This window comes from Heterocephalus glaber, unplaced genomic scaffold, assembly GCF_053883595.1.
Source record: "Heterocephalus glaber isolate CG9 unplaced genomic scaffold, H.glaber_assembly_v1.0 deba00001532, whole genome shotgun sequence".
Lineage (NCBI taxonomy): Eukaryota > Metazoa > Chordata > Mammalia > Rodentia > Bathyergidae > Heterocephalus > Heterocephalus glaber.
Window position 1 is genome coordinate 5,827,922 of NW_028258330.1, and position 17,049 is coordinate 5,844,970.

General features: G+C 43.0%; 1 protein-coding gene and 1 long non-coding RNA gene across 2 annotated transcripts in view; one reads left to right on the plus strand and one right to left on the minus strand.

Moving 5' to 3' along the window:
- The window catches only part of Pcsk2 (proprotein convertase subtilisin/kexin type 2), a 275,337-nt gene that overhangs the window by 98,331 nt on the left and 159,957 nt on the right, over nt 1-17,049 (minus strand). Inside the window, exon 5 of the mRNA XM_004840850.4 lies at nt 11,935-11,972. Within this exon, the coding sequence (XP_004840907.1) occupies nt 11,935-11,972 (38 nt within the window). The remainder of the gene's footprint in view (nt 1-11,934; nt 11,973-17,049) is intronic.
- LOC110348342 (uncharacterized) lies at nt 1,870-15,642 on the plus strand. The gene is made up of 3 exons (XR_002393489.2): nt 1,870-2,210; nt 8,844-8,996; nt 10,856-15,642. It is a non-coding gene; the product is annotated as an uncharacterized LOC110348342 (long non-coding RNA).

Consider the following 17,049-nt stretch of genomic DNA (forward strand, 5'->3'; position numbering starts at 1 on the left):
AATAAAGTTCCCTATTATCCAGTCAGGATTCACAAGTGCTTTGAACAAAAGCCAGGCTCACTTTCCAATAAGAAATAAAGGTTATTTAAGCCCCAATTTCTTATGCAATATTAATGTGCTTATTTAAATATTCATAGGTCTAAAAGCCTGGAGCAACATGTGCGATCAATTCTTGCTGGTGTCTGAGTCATCTCAGCCTGAGAGCCATGCCCATCTCTACCCATAACCCTTTCATCACAGCAGTCACCTGCCACTTGCCACCTGATGTGCTGAGCTCCAGGCCATTCCGTTGCCACAGTGCTGGCAGCAGCTCTAGCTCTTCACGGGCTCCTCCCAGAGGTGCTCACTGTCAAGACCATCAAAAGAATGGAAAAGTGCAGTTCCCTGGGGGCAGCTGCCTGACCTTACAGGCACTTCTGTTGGTTAAATACCAACCCTGGCACATCAGTGATGTTCTGAATTTTGAATGGAACCAAAGAGCCTAATCTGTCCTCTCCCATCTGGGAACCTAATTATATTTTCATTATCCTGAGGGGTTCTAGATTTTACAGAGGAAGCAGCTTGTGGGACTACTATCTCCTGAATCTTGTTCTCTCCAGGACAGTAGCCCTGGGGGCTCAGGAAGGGCCCAGGGTCTCTATTTCTTTCCCCAATATCATGCACTGTGGGGATGCAATGGTGCCACCTACCAAAGGAGTTGGTTGAGAGCTGGGAATTGAGGATCTACCTGCCAGAGTTTCTAGTTATCATAGGCAGAGGATCAGAGACGACTAGATTTAGCATCTGGCTTCATTTGCTATAGTATTGATGGATTACTATTCAATGTAAGTTAGTAAATATTTACTAAATGCCTGCTTAACACTTCTGAGTACTAAGGGGGATACAGGATATGTACAAAGTAACACTATCCTACAAAGAGTTTATGATCTAATTGTGATGCACTCCTACATAATATGTGAATAGCATTAGAATGAGTGAATGAATGATTCATTGAATATATGAATGACATGCCCAAAAAAGTGACCACAGTAATCACAAGAATCTTGAAAAACTTTAAAGAAACACACATGATGAGGCCTATCCCTAAAGATTTGGACTCAGGAGGTCTAGGGCAGGGCTGGAAATCTATACAGATGGTCTCTGATTTACAGTGGTTCAAACTGTGCATTAGACTCTATGTTGGCACTAAAGCAAAATCCATTCAATAGAAGCCCTGCTTTGAACATCAAAATTTGATCTTTTCCTGGGTGGTACAAAATCCTCTCTTGTGATGCTAGGTAAGAGCAGCCAGCTGCAGGTCCCCATCAACCACGTGACCACAAGGGGACACCACAGATCCACTGCAGTGTACTGAGTTGCCACATGTTTTGGGTACAGGAATTCAGAAAATTACACTAGATATTCAATACTTTTTCTTTCTTTTGTCTCTTTTTAAAGAAATAAAATAGCCTTTGAGTTAGATGATTTTGCCCAAATATAGGCTAATATAATGTTCTGAGCACACTTAAGATGAGTGGGGCTAAGCTATGGTGTCCTGTAGGTTAGGTGAATTAAATGTATTTTTGATTTATGATGCTTTCAACTTGGTTGGGTTTACTGGGACATAACCCTACCAGAAGTCAAACAGCGTCTGTGGATTCTCTTTAAATTGGGATGGGCATCTGTCAGGAGCAATGCTACATAATTTTAGGGAAAAATCATTTGGTTAGCCTAGTTCTCCTGCCTACAGCCCAGCTATGGAATTCCAAGACATAATTGCATTTTGGCCTTCGGTCACAACTGAGACCTCAATGATCCGGTGATGCTGGGATTCTCTAGGACAAGAAACATCCTGGGAGCTGAAAACATCCTGGGAGGAACAAACATCTACTCAGCTCCTCCTTGTTCTTGGATTGTTACATCTTATTTACGCAGGATGTACTGAACTCTCTGCAAGTCATTTGTTACATTTGTTTCTCCCGATGTACTGAATAAAAGGTGGAGTAAGCTGGGGGCTGTCGTCTTTGCTGCCCAGAGCAGCACTGATTAGACCTAAAGCTCAGCTTCTTCTCAGTGTCATTTTTCTACCTTTCCTGTAATTCGCCTTGTGCTGCTGTGGCTCACAGGAGACTAGGACTTACTGCAGAGGTTCTAGTAACGTCCCCTTTCCCTGTTCCCTACAGGCATCAAGTACTACAGGAGGACTGAGAGAGCGTCTTGCATGGGCAAAGGTAACAGGTGCTACACAAAAATTATACTGTCAGCAGAGTCTAATAACAGGCACCTTGCATTGGTGGCCCAGGCCGGGCACTTCTGCGGATCCTGGCTGGGCCTGCTTGCCTCTGTGGGTTGCCCAGGGTTGGCTGGTATTAGTGGGCTTGGCTGGGCAGCCCTGCTTTTTATTGTTGTCTGGGGTGACTCAGGCTCCCTGTGGTGGCAGTTAGACCAATTCTTTTTCATGTACCTCTCTTCCTTCTCCTGGGCCAGTGGGCTAGCTTGGACTTATGGTTCTAATGATGATGGCAGCAGCATGGGAGGGGACATGGGGACACTGTCATTTCCACATGACTGGATCCTGTGCTTTTTTTCTATACATATATGTAGGATATGTATGATATCCTGGGGAGCAGCCTCAAGCCAGTGCTTGGCAGGAGTTGGTGGGTAACTCTGAGGCAGGTGCTGTCTACATTGCTTCCTGGAGCTCCTGAGGGAAATTAAGCTCCTGTTGCCCTCAGTGGCAATTTGCATAATAAAGGCTCCTTCTGTGGCTGCCCTTCCTTTTATTTTTTATTTTTTATTATTTTTTTAGTTTTTATTTTTTTCTTGTTCTGACTGTGGTGTTTGGTTTTTTATTTTTTTTCCCATTAAGTTTATTGGTAGATTTCAGGTATAAAATACAGTTACATTCATCATTGGGATCTTGTACCTTTACATGAGTATTTTGGTTCTTATTTTTTTCCCCTTCCCTTGCCCTCCCTTTACCCTCTCCCCTCTTCCTTATTTGCAAAGACCTTGTTTCCATTTTTTTTCCTCTTCTCATATTTTTTCCTTTCCCTTTTTTCCCTTCCCCTACCCCTCCCAATTCCCCTGGTCTTTTAGACCTTTTCTTCCTGTTACACAAAATCAGTTATACATTTTTAAAATTACAATATTAAGATCTAGGAGACATTACCACGGATTTTATAGAATTTAAAAGGATATAGAAAGCATATTACAAAAATCTGTTTTGAAATAAATTTGATAGCTTCTAAGAAGTACTTTGGAAGACAAATTAATGAAACTAACTCTGGAGGAAATATAAAATTTGAATAGCAGCTATTAAAGAAAGTATATGCCTAGCTTGAAAACCTACCTATATGACAACAGCAGGCTCAAAAACATTTTAACTGATAAATTATATCAAACAATCAAAGCAGAAAAAAGAAGGAACACTTCTCCTCTCATTTTAGGAACTCAACATTGTGCTAATCCTAAAACTGGATAAAGATAATAGGAGAAAAAAGCATGAACATAGATAGAAATTTGTTTAACAAAACGAAGTATTGAAAGTCAGATCTGGCAGGATGTAGAAAGTGGTTTTGTTATAGGGATGACAGTGTTGGTTCAGCATTGGAAGATTCACCCCCAAAAGTCATCATTTAAACAGAGGAAAGGAAAAAGCCATATGATCCTGTCACTAGTTGAAGAAAAAGTATTGGACTAAATTCTACAGCTGTTCATGGTAAAAGCTATCAGGAGCCTAGAAGGAGAACAGAAACTTCTCAACAGATTAAAGACATGTACTCCATACTTCCAGCGAGAATGCCTTATATAAATGGAGAAGACACAATGCTTTTTCCTTAAGGTGGGGAACAGGGCAGATATGCTTACTCTTTATCTGTCCATTAAACTTTGAAACCTAGTCCCCACCAAAATAGTCTGGCAATAAAATGACACAACTAGGATAGGATTGGCATTGCAGAAGCAAAATCTTTATATTGTGAGACCTAACTAACTCCATTTTAAAGTTTGACTCCATCTTAAATATAAGACAGTAAAGTGGCCTTGACATAAATTCCACTTCACTGAAGTCAGCTATTCCCCTAGTCTCCTTTGTGCCCATAAACTAATGATAAAATGTCCTTGCTGTGGGACAACAGATTAAAAAAAAGAGACACAGCTCCTAACTCAATCCTCTGTCTGCCCAGAAAACAGATGCTCCTGGGCCCATTATCTATAGAACATTCTGTCAATGTGCTGATTGTTCCTTTTTCCCATAAACTCTACATGTAGCCACCCCTCAACCCCCCATGCTTGCTAAATATCAACCAATCATGTAACTGCTAAATGGAACATCCCCAAACCTTGCGGTAGCCACAATAAAAACCCTGCTGATTTGGAATTCGGGGCTCTCAATCCTGATCCGTTGCATTGGTGACAGTTGAGTGCCCCTGCTCGAGCTTGAATAAACGACCCTCGTGTGTTTACATCGGAAACGGCTCCTTGGTGGTCTTTGGGGACTTTGCGATCTGGGCACAACAATATGTAGATGAAACGATCATCTACAGAGAAAATACTAAGAAATCTCTAGGAGCCCCTAAAACTTGTACTTGAATTTAGCAGGATTAGAAAACACAAGGTATATATAAAAATTCAGGTCTGTGTATACTTGCTATAAATGAAGAATTGGATATTGAAATTTTTAAAAGTTATGTAGGAGTACAAAGGACCTAGAAAAGTTAAAAACAAAAACAAAAACAGTGTTGGAAGGCATTTAGTACCTAATTTTAAGACTTTTTCTAAAGCTACAGAAATCAAGGCAATGTTGGTATAAGGAAAGACATATAGATCATTTGAATAAAACAGAGAATCTAGAAATAGAACCACACATACATGGTCCACTGAGTTTTGAAAGATTATTTAACATTAGCATTTTATAGAATATAAACTCAATTCAAGAGCTGAGGAAGAGATAATGTTTTCAACAAACAGCACTAGAACACCTGGTATCCACATACAAAAAATTAAACTCAACCCTTTTTTTCCATACATGAAAATAACTTGAAGGGATCTATGAACCTAAATAAGAAAGCCTAAAAGTATAAAACTTTAAGAAGAAATTATAAGGGAAAATATTTATGAATTCAGGGTAGGCAAGAACTACCTAGGATACAAAAAACATGATGAATAAAAGAAAAAAATTGATAAATGAGATTCCATCAAAATTTAGAACTTTAAATGACATCAAAATGAAAAGTAGTCCTTAAACAGACCATATTACAATAGGTTATAACCTATGACTAGAATATATAAAGAATTCTTAGAGCTCATTAATAGACAACCCAATTAAAATGCAGACATAAGAAGATTATAAATAGCCAGTATAGCACAAGGAAAGGTGTGCAACTCTAGAATCAGAAAAATACTAATCAGTACAATAATAAGACTGAATTATACACTCATTAGGGAAATGAAGTTAAAAGTTTTAAAAGCCTTGTCATGACTTTTTCTTTTTGTTTATTCTCCCCCTTTGCATTTAATTTGTCACACCCAATGGATTCATTCTGCTGGGTTTCCTGGGGTTGTGATCCTCATTGTCTTTTCCTAGGGTATTGTCTAAAATTTTTTGGAGTGCTGGTTTGGTATTCATGAAGTTCCTGAGGTGCTCTTTGTCATGAAAGTATCTTATTTCTCCATCAATTTTGAAAGATAGTTTTGCAGGGTACATCAATCTGTGTTGGAGGCTGTTTTCCTTTAGGTCTTGAAATGCATCACTCCAAGCTCTTCTTGACTTGAGGGTTTGCATTGAGAAGTCTGCTGTGATTCTGATGGGCTTTCCTTTGTATGTGATTTGTTTCTTTTCTCTCACTGCTTGTAGAATTTTGTTCTTCTGTTGGATTTCTGGAATCCTAACTATTATATGCCTATGTGTAGATTTTTTTTGATTAAGGCTATCTGGAGTCCTATATGCCTCACTTATCTGTATGTCAAGTTCTTTTCCCCTCCTTGGGAAGTTTTCTGCCATCACTTCTGTGAAGAGTTTTTTTATGTCATCTGCACTCTCTCCTCTTTCTTCATTGACTCCAATCAGTCTTATGTTATTCTTCTTTGCATCGTCTAGCAGCTGCTGGATTGATTTCTTGTGTTCCCTTACAATTTTAAAGTAATTTTTCTTTTCCTCCTCACTAATTGCAATCTTATCTTCTATATGTGAAATTCTATCCTCACATTGGTTCATTCTGCTGTGCAGACTTTCGATGGAGTTTTTAATCTCTTTGAAATCTGTTTGTAAGTGTTTTATGGATTCCATTTGTTTCCTATGTTGGGATTCCATCATGTTCCTCAGATCCTCTATTTTTTTATCTGTGTCCTCTCTAGATTTATTAATCATGTCTTGCACCATGAGCAAAATCTTTGCTGTTATCTGAGTAATTATTTCTGATTTCATTTTTCCCAGATCCTCTTTTGTTGCCAGTTCAGAGAGCCCAGGTGGTTGAGTATCAGATTGTTCCATCTCATTTCCCTTTGGGGTTGCTGTAGGTGATCCAGAAGTCTGTTTTTGAGACTTGTTTACGTGTCTTCTCATTTCCATGGGAGGGGGTGCTTCTGGCGCCCACGCGGCTCACCTTCTGTGCCCTAGGAGCTTGGGATGGCAGTCGGGGAGCTTCCTTCCAGGTTCTGGGACCGGCTGAGCTTCTCTGCCCTAGGAGCCTGGGATGGAGGCGGGGAGCTTCCTTCCGGTTTCTAGGACCAGCTGAGCTTCTCTGGCCTAGGAGCCTGGGATGGTGGCGGGGGAGCTTCTTTCCGGGTCTGCCCTTCCTTTTAGACATTACCTCCCTTCCTCCCTGCTGGTGCTTCCTGGGGTCTCCACCCAAATCCAAATACAGTGCAGTTGTGCCTTGGTATTCAGGAAGGATTAGTGTCAGGGCCCCTTTATGCTAAAATCCATGGACACTCCCATCCCTTACCTGACTGGAGTACCACCTGCCACACATATCGCCTGTATACTTTACAGCATCTCTAGGTTACTTGTAATACCTAATATATGCAAATGTTGTGTAAATAGCAGTTATATTGTGTTGGATAGGAAGGAATGACAAAGAAAAAGTCTCTGTGCCCATTCAGTCAGAACCCATAGACATGAGAGAGCTGACTACACCTGTCTTCAAGTCCTGGTCTTGTAGTCCACCCAGCAGACATTCCCCTTGGGTTTTAAAGGCTCAACAGTAATTTTCTCACCTTTGTGGGCTTAGCATAGGAGGTCCTTGGAGCAGAGCTGGGGAAGGTGTAGTCACACCCATGTGTGCTTGAAGATGAGCCTTCCATCCCACAGACTCTGCCCAGGGACCCTAGGCTTGGCCAGCACCATGAGTCAACCTGCAGTCATTACTGGTCTGGGAGCCTTGCAGCAAGGAGATGCATCCTCCCTACTGCCCACTTTCACCTGCATCCGTGTCTTTCCCAACTTGTGTGATGCCGTGTGTGCATGCATCTTATCATGCATCTTTTGTTGCCCCCACCCCCAGGCCATGGGTGCTGCAGGTATAATGCAGCAGTGTCCTGAGCTGCAGAATTATCCAGTCTGTTTGTAAAGGAAAAATGGGTAAAGGAGGTTCTGATTTTGACTTGGTCTGAAATAGTCTCTTGACCAACATTCATTTCATGCTATTATGGAGGTAGGAAAGGGAAAATTTTAATTATTTGGGGTGGTGAGCATTTACTAGTGGGACTGGATCTCTCAGGTTAAATACAATCGTAGGACAACAGAGTAATAACACAAGTGGTTGTTATTATCTTTTGCTCTTAACACTTAACAGGCTCAACGTAGATTTGTTGAATTACATTAACCCAAATGACTTACATTTATATATTGATTTGCACTTTGCAAGGATTTTAATTCTCAGTTTAAGGGAAGGAACACTGAACTACTGACACACTCTGATCCCTCTCTTTTAACATACAAAATAACCAAGCTTTTAAAATAATTCTGTTTTGGGAAACATTTTGCCTAGTTTGATTATGAAGAAATTTTCTGAAGATTGGGTGGAATTTTAACTTCTCATTGAGCAGGAATCTTTCTTTTCTTTTCTCACTCACATAGAACAATTCTGTTTATTTGACCTTCAAGAGATTCCCAAGACATTCTGTCTAGGGCAGATGTTGCTACGCACATCCCTGCTGCCCTCTCTTCCCTGGTGAGCTCCAGCTGCCTGTGTCCATGGCTCTTTGCCCAGGGCTGGGTGGAGGAGGAAGTGCTTGGCAGCGAGAATCCCCCTGGGACCAGGGCTCCCCCAGTGTCCGATGGAGTTGGAGTGCAGATTCCCCAGCCTCCCAGGTACCTGATTCCAGGCATATGCATTCTGCACCACAGCCCAGATCTCCCGAGTGGGGTGCAGGTCCAGTTGTCCAAAGTAGTAATGTGCTTGGCCCCAAGGTGCCTATTGGCTACCTTTCCTTCTCTATTTCCTTCCCTCCCCTCTACTTCTGCTTCCTGGTTTACTTTCCAAATAAATATACTCCTTTTGCCCAACCTCATGACTCAGGATCTGTTGCTGGGGACCTCCCCAGAGTACCTTTCCCTGGAAAGGCACTCGGCTGGTTGCTCATAGCCAAGCCATTAAGTCACTTAAGCAGGTGTGACACTGTCCATGGGTCCTTTGCTCCACCATGTCCCAGCCTGTTGCTGTCCCTTGGCTTCATTACTCTGTTTTACTCCACTTGCCATTCTTATTCTGCTAAGGATAGGGTCAAACTTCTAATTAAAAATAAAGAAGATAAAGGTGGGTGAGGGAGACACTGTGATGGGTGAAAGCCAGTGAATTCCAGCCCCCCTGCTGAGGCCCGAAGAATGAGGCAAGAGGATGATTTGCTTTCTATCTCTGCAGCAATGTGTAAATGCGTGTACGTCCTCTGGAAGGTTCCAGGATTGTAATACATGTCGAAGACTTAGATCTTGCTCTGGATGAAAGTCATCAAGATGCACATTTTGTACAGAAATCCCATTTTCTATGGAGTTACTAAATGTCATCTGGGTTAAGGTTAGTGTCAACATTGTCTCTTCACCTATACCTCTACCCAGTGGCTGCAACCCTCCTCTTGAACATTTTCGGATATGTGGAACTCATTATTTCCACTGAGCTGCTAACCTTGTTGCTAGAAGGGTCTGCCTCTAGCTGAACTGAAACATATGCAGCTGCCACCCATGGAATGCTCCAATCCACAGGAGAATCTAAAAGATTTGAAAAATGTGCGTTTCCAATTCTTGCAGCTCTCCTGAGTAGGTTAGGAGGCCCTGTACCAATGTCATGACCTGCTGGCCCCCCTGCAGAGTTAGGGGCTATTAGAAACACCCCAAGTATCCAGCAATTGGGGACTGAGCTGTTTAAATAAATTATGGCATGAGGTAAAGCTATGGAGCCCTTAAAATTGTGCTTGGAAGAATATTTAATAGTATAAAAATATTCTTGACATTTCAAGCTGATGAGTGAACACTATATGCAATGAGTTGAATTTCATTAAAATATACACATAGAAATCAAAGTCCAGAATATTAAGAATGGTACTAGTATAGCTAGCTTAATTTGCTTTATGCGTTTCTGAAATTTCTACTGAGAGCATGTACTTATTTTTTAATCAGGCAAAATACTTTTGAAAAAAAAGGAAGAATAGCTGAGTGCTCAGAGCCCATCCTGGTGTGCTTCTGACCTTTCAGCTCTGAGGGGAGCCAGCCCTTGACATGGCTACCTTGATTCCTAGTCTCAGGTGAGGGTTTCGGCAGGTGGATCTTGCTGTCATCAGTGCTGCACCTGCAGCCAGGCAGGGCCCTGGGGGATTTTCTTTGAAGTGAACTAGCCTGCTCTACCCTACTCCCTCTAAAATTTGCAGGATGGGAGATTGAACCCAGTGCCTTTGTACTGAGCTACATCTTTAGCCCTTTTTATTTTTTATTTTGAGGTAGGGTCTAACTAAGTTGCTAAATTGCCCAGGCTCCCAAAGTGCTGGGGTTACATGGACGCACTGCCGTGCCTGGCTAGTATCTCTGTTTATTTTAAAATTTATTTTTATTTTTATTTTTTGGTACTGGGGATCGAACTCAGGTCCTTGTGCTTGCAAGGCAGGCGGCGAAACCACTGAGCTAAATGCCTGGCCCTAGAATCTCTTTTTAATTTGACAACTGGCATCAGGAACAGACGACCAGAAAACCCCCAAGCTGTGTGCAGGAAAGGGCAGGGTATGGAAGTCAGTAACAGTGTCCTCAGCCTTCTAGGACTGGATTATGGGTGCAGGAGGGAGGACACCCCGCCTCGGAACAACACACACTTGGGAAGCAGCAGACCCTTGTGTGGCTGCTTTGGGAGGTGCTGGGTCCTGAGGATGGTGGGAACCTTGGGAAGCACCAGTGCTCTGTTCATGAAGGGCAGCCCTCCCTCCCAGGCTGAACTGTCTGTCTGGCAATTCCCTGTCCCTTCCCTGTCTCTGTGGGACAGCAGAGACTTGGAGAAGTACAGCACATGCACTTCTCAATCTCCCCTGCAGACATATCTCAGATTTCCCACCCCTGTGATTTGGGAGGCTGCAGAGCAAGGAGGAGCACTATAGGGGCCATGGTCAGCAGGAGGCATAGACAGCCAGCAAGCTGACAGCTCTACACATGTTGTCAGTGGGGCAGAAGACCCGGGAGACAGGCAGTCACAGGGACATGGGAAGAGAAAGAGACCCACTGGGGCCAGCTCTGCAACTCCCCAGCAGGGTATTACCATCTTCTCTGGGAGACTGGATTCTCATCCCTGGGAACATAGATGTGGTTTAGTGTCTGCCATTTCTCTCGGGGGCTGCAATGCTTGAACTGTGCAAATGATTCATTTCATGTTTTTTTTAATACTAAAACGATTCTCAGCTCTATTTACAGGCTTGCAGATTTATAAGACACACAGTAAACACAAAACCATCAACACTCTGTTTCCTGAAGCCCAGCGAACGGAACATGTGGAAAACTTCCACGTTCTTTCGGAAATATAGATACACACCTTTGGGCAAAGGACCCAGAACCAGGAGCCTGGACACTTTTACTTTTGAACAATCCTTTCTCCTCTTTGAGGAGAAGCCCCTGTCCTCCTAAACAGAAGTCTCTTCAGCTACTAAGATGATATTTTTATGCTTCAACAGGAAGTTTTTTGGGGAAGTATAGGTTAGTGATAGTTGGGATACTTTGAAATGAACACACCAATGTGTGAATATCGTACTCTTTGGGGTAAAATGAAGTGATTGATTGTGCGAAAGGGCTTGCAGGTTTCATCATCTGGAAAGCAGCATGTGATTTGCTGAGAAATTGGAGCAGACGGTTCTAACCTGGCAGTGTTCACTGTGACTCTATGAACAACTCATGCCTGCCAAGTGTCATGCTCAGTGTCGTGTGTGTGTGTGTGTGTGTGTGTGTGAATGTGAAGTGGCCACAAGCAACAAAAACAGTGAAAAAGATCAAGTTCTTAACTCTCATAAAGTGACAGTTGCAAGGTGAGTTACTATAGTGTTTGGCTTTTTGCCTTTGGTTTTGTCCAGCTAGCCCCCAAATGGCTCATTTCCCCCATCAATTCAGCACCTTCTGCTGGAGTTGACCTAAACCTTGCCAGCTCTCTTCTCTGCCCCTCCCTGCACTGATTTTCTTGGCACTCTGTTCTTTCAAATTTCCAGTGTCTTTGGCTTCTTCTCACGAAATCACAGCCTTGATCTTTGCCTTTGGCCTGAGCTGTGACTCTAACAAAATAGGCTGTGTGAGTGTGTGCCTATCTGAGTGTGTATACACATTTCTGTATGCACTCACCTGTGTCTGTGAGCACATATGTGCATGTGCTCCATGCATGTGTGAATGTTTGTTCCTGTGCCTGCATGTATGTGTAGTCAAGTGCATTCCTAGCAATTTGAACACTGAAAAGCACGCCCCACCCCCCACCCCCCAGCAAGCCCGCTCCTACTTACATAGTTGGAGGCCAGGTCTGGGTGGAGATAGTCGATCCCTGTGAAAAGAACACAACACAGGAACCATAAGTTAATACTTGCCACTGCGTCCTCAGGAAAGCTGGCCCAAGAGGCCTCCATTTTGGGCTGGCACCTGGAGCCTTGCCCTAGGGTAGGGAGTGGGCATTGTCCTCCTGTGGGCAGGTGGGTTGCAGCCAGGTGCAGACAGATGCCCCCCGCACACCTGAGAGGAGCCAAGTCAATTAGAGCTCGGGTCAAGGATGATACTGGCATAAATGCACCTCGAGGGGGCTTAGCGACTGCAAGATGGATGGCTCACCAAGGCAGTGATCTAAAAGAGCTTTGTAGAAATGCTGACATTTCTAAAGCACTGACTGGCATTTCTTCTGAAACGAAGCCAGCCCTGGGGAGGAAGAGCGATGATTATTTAACAAGGCACAGGCATCGATGGATTAGGCAAGCATGCTCCAGCATAGAAATAAGAAGAGGGACTTGGCTGGGCGAGGAGAGCCATTATCAAAGGGCAAATGATTTCCAGGGAGGAGTCCCATGTGTGTGTGTGATGCATGTCTCTCCAGAATGTGGCTTTCCTTTCCAGGAAGATGAGGCTTCGAGTCTCTCTGCAGGACTCTGGGGCTTTCTCTTGAATATGGGTCTGTCTTGCCACCCAGGGGTCATTCCCAGGGTAGAATTATGGCCCAGAGCACTGCTGAGTCCCATCAGATGTTACTGTAGAACTTCAAGGACCACTGGAAATCTCTCATGTGGGTCTGCAGAGCCACATAATCTTTGCAGCAGTCACACCTGAGCATCCAGCCCTCAGAGAGACAGAGGGGCAGGGCAGGTGCCTGATGCTGCCTAGCATAGCAATGTTTATGAGCAGGTATTTGGAGTCAGAGACCGGTGTTTAACTCCCAGCCACCCTGATTACTAGCAGCAGGACCTCAGGCAGGTTGTTTGGCCTCTCTATGCTTGCTTCTTTTTCAAACTACTGAGAGTGAGAAGAGGGCAAAGGTTAAAGAAACTAATGCATGTGTGTGTTGAGCCCAGCAGCTGCTGTGTTCAATAACTATATTACGAAGCAATACTTATGCTGTGGAAGTATCATTAAGTGCCTCCCATGGCTGGTGTCTTTGCTGCATACTCTAAGGCTGTGCCGCTATTATAGCTTTGCCCTGCAAAAAGGAACCTCTATTAGGATGGATTATTAAGAAGAAGAAAATTTCTTTTGTTTCTTTCTGGGTATACAAATATATTCTGGAGTGGGAGCCACTGAATGATGGTACATGAGAGTCACTTCTCACCCACAGCTAGGTTGCCCGCTCCTTCCATTCCCCTCCCCAGCTCTGCAGAAGGGAAAGAATCAGAAGCTTTAAAGACTAATGATGTTTTTAAGCCTGACAAGGTGGGGAGTGCCTGTAATCCCAGCACCCGGGGAAGCTGAGGCAGGAGAATTACAAATTCAAGCCCAGCCTGGACAATTCAGCATTTTAGCGAGACTCTGTCTCAAAATTAAAAAAATTTAAAAGGGCTAAAGGGTTGTAATGTGACTCAGTGTGAATTGAAGGTCCTGGGTTCAAGCTCCAGTACCACTAACAAAACAACTCATGTTTTTAAATGTTGTCAGTTCTTGTTCTGGACCATAATTCAAAGATGGCCAATTTAGGATGTGGGTAGAACTAGGGATGAGCACATGCTTTGGGATCAACTGACCAAGTTCCATCTGGGGATCGGACACTGTCATCACTGGTGTGGCTTTGGCCAAGTGACACGGGTGCTCTGAGCCTTGACTTCCTCAGCTTTGAAGTGGGACCATTATTTACCATGCATAGCAGTTTTCAGGATCAGAGATAATTCCCTGAATGTTCATCTTTTGTAAAATGTTCATATGTTATATTTCTTGTCATCATGGGTGCTACCATCCCCACCTCACCAGAATAATGAGACAATGTGGGGAGAAAAGCAGTTTTAAAATTCTACCTGGTTTTAGAATGTAGTATTGACATTAAATTATATGTTTGATAAAACTGGTTAATTTTGTTAGGGCAATTTTTTTAACATATAGGTAAGGTTAAAAAAGACATACAAAAAAGCATACATAGAAATACGTTTTTTCTAACAGGAAGTTAATTTTTAAAACATGGCTTTGTATTCTGAGGGAATTTTAGAGAAAAATATTCTGAGAATTACTAGTCTCTTCTCTGTGAAGAAAAAATATTGGAGAAAGGAGATAATTTGAGATGAGAAGAAAATCAGACTTAAAACAAGATAAATTTAGCTTAATTAAAATAATTAGGCTAAAGAGAAGACTAAGTGCTAAATTAGAATGGATGGACTTTGGTCTGAGAAAATATTTATAGAACTGTGAAAGATGATAGACATGATTCAGAGAAATAATAATGAAGTAAAGAATGAAAGTAATAACCTGATAACCAGATAGCATTTTAATATTCTTGTATATTTGATTTTTTTTTTGTGGTGGAATCTACTGAATTCATTTCTTAATGAGTATTTATTTTTAATTCTCACATTATTAATGTACTATCATTTTCTGTGCTTTTATTTATTTTTCAACAGTGAATGGCTGGCCTGCTGCAGACTCTAGAAAGCCTAGTTTAGACCAACCCCATGTTGTGCAATTACTTGTGGTCACACTGTGACGCCAAGGCTCAGCCCACCTGACTCAGGACCAGTCAGTCATAAGGAATGTGGCACACAGATGACAAATGCTGGGTTATATTTTTCTTCATAAACCATTAATATTGTGCTATCAAATTAAATCCTTTCAAAAGTCTAATCCACACTAGTCCAAATTCTCAGGAAGCTCTGACAGTTTGGCAAACATCAGAGAATGAACAGGGAACTCATGTATGTGTTCCTTCTTAGGAGGTTAACAGTTGAGATGTGTAATGGTTCAAGACCAGGCTCTGGTTCAGTTCCTTCCACTTCCTCAAGAGAGTTGGCACCTTGAGCCCTTTCCACCCTACTGAATTATGTGTGATGAGAGTGGGCCTGATGCACATATTGTATGTCCAAAGATGGTGGCCCTGAATTGGCTATCCCATGTGTCTTCTAGGGGGTGACACGGCCATGCTTCTCCTAGACAGCTGGGTCCGTTGCCTCCTCTTCTATCTTGGTGGGCTTGTGACTCTTTCAGTCAACAGAAACAGGGGACATCACTGCATGACTTACAGGGCGAGGCCAGGAAAGGTCAGGGGTCCACCTGGCCCCTTTGGACGGTCACTTTGGAGGAAAGCAGATGGCCATGTAAGAAGCCCATTGGCAATGCAGTGAATTTGTAAGATTTTATCTCAGGATCTCTTTTGAGTATAGATTTAACTTTTTCCTTCTAGAATAAGGGCTTTGTCTTTCTTGTTACAATTTCCAACTCTGTCTCCTCCCAGCTCCCCAGCATGGTCAATCCAGATACCTGCCATGTACAGCTGCCTCTTGGGGGCCTTTTCCTAGGAGACAGTTGGATACAATCTACTTAACCTGCCTTACTGGCTGCCATCCCCTCCAAGGGAAGACTGAACAGATAAGCTGCAGTGACCACTGCCAGTCACCATGTGACTTCATAGAACCCATGCACTGGAGCTCCCTGTGAGACACCAGCTAGGTGCTGCTCAAGCGCAAGGTCCTAAGTTTGATCCCCAGTACAAAAAAAAAAAAGCCTTGGCCCATGGGTCCCTTGCTTCCCACACACTGGCTGAATGTGCATGTTCCTGATGTTCCCCCTCTCTCTGGCCCCGTGAGCCATACTGGTCTCTTCTCTCTGGATCTGTTGAGTAATAAACCACATCTGTTATTTCATATGTTTTTGTTGAATTGCCTCTTCTGTGTCTCCCCTGACCAACACACCCTGACCTAACTTCTTACTCAGTCAGGGTTCTCCCAGAGAGTGGCTATCTTGGCGGAAATAAACTGGGCACAGGTCAGACAAGCCAGGGCATGTGCCCATACAAACAAGTTTCCAGTCAGTCAGTAACCTGGTCACAGGTTAGACACGTAAGCATTAGGCTGCCCAGTAGGATAAAGGGAAAGATCTTGTGAAAGGTACTGCTTTGGTTTGAAGGTTTGTGTCGCTCCAAAATTCATTTTGAAACTTCATTCTCAATGTAATAGTGTTAAGAGGTAGGGCCACTAGAAGTAGGGTCCAATTAATGCTCACATAAAAGACGCCAAAGAAAGTGCCTTCACTCCCTTTGCCTTTCTGTCTCCTCAGCCATGTGAGGACACAACTTGGAGGTGTTGTCTTCAAGGAACAAGCCTCCACTGGACACCAAACTGGCTGGCACCTTGATCTTAAACTTCCTAGCTTCTAGAATTGTAGAAATAAACTTATGTCCTTTATAAATTACCTAGTCTAAGGAATTTTGTTTTAGTGGCAGGAATGGACTGAGACAGAAATTGGTACCAAGAGGTGACGTGTTGCTATTACTGCATACAGTACTCAAAAATGTGGAAGCAGCTTTGGAGCTGGATGATGGGCAGAGGCTGGAAGAGTTTGAAAGTGAAGACTAGAAAAAGCCAATACTTCTCTGAATGCAACATGAAGAGTGAGTCTGGTGAGGGTCCAGAGGGAAGGAACTAGAGGTACAGCCTGGATCTCCTTAGACTTTCTACGTTTTGTAAAGAGAATGTTGGTAGAAAATAGACAATAAGGGCAGTTCTGGTGAGGTCTCAGACAGAAACAAAGAGTAAGGTACTGGGAAATGGAGGAAAGGTGTTTTGCTACACAGTGCTTTATAGAAGGCAGAACTTGAATGTGATGAGCTAGGATATCAGGCAGAAAACTCTAAGGAAAGTGTTCAGGGTGTAGCACAGCTTGTCCTGATTGTATATAGTAAAATTTGGAATTTATGATTCAAAGGGAAACAGAACTTGTAGAACTAGAGAATCCTCAGCCTGGCCCTGTTGTAAGGAAGGAGACTGTGTGTTTAGGAGAGGACATCAGGGACATCAGGGGTGTGACCAAGTGAATGCCTGATAGGGAGACTCGTGTGGATGGAAGGAAGTGTGATGACATTCATCAGGACCATGGATGAATGAACTTGGAGCTGTTTCTGAGATCTTCCTGGCTGCCCTACCCTGCACAGGCATTGAATACCCAGG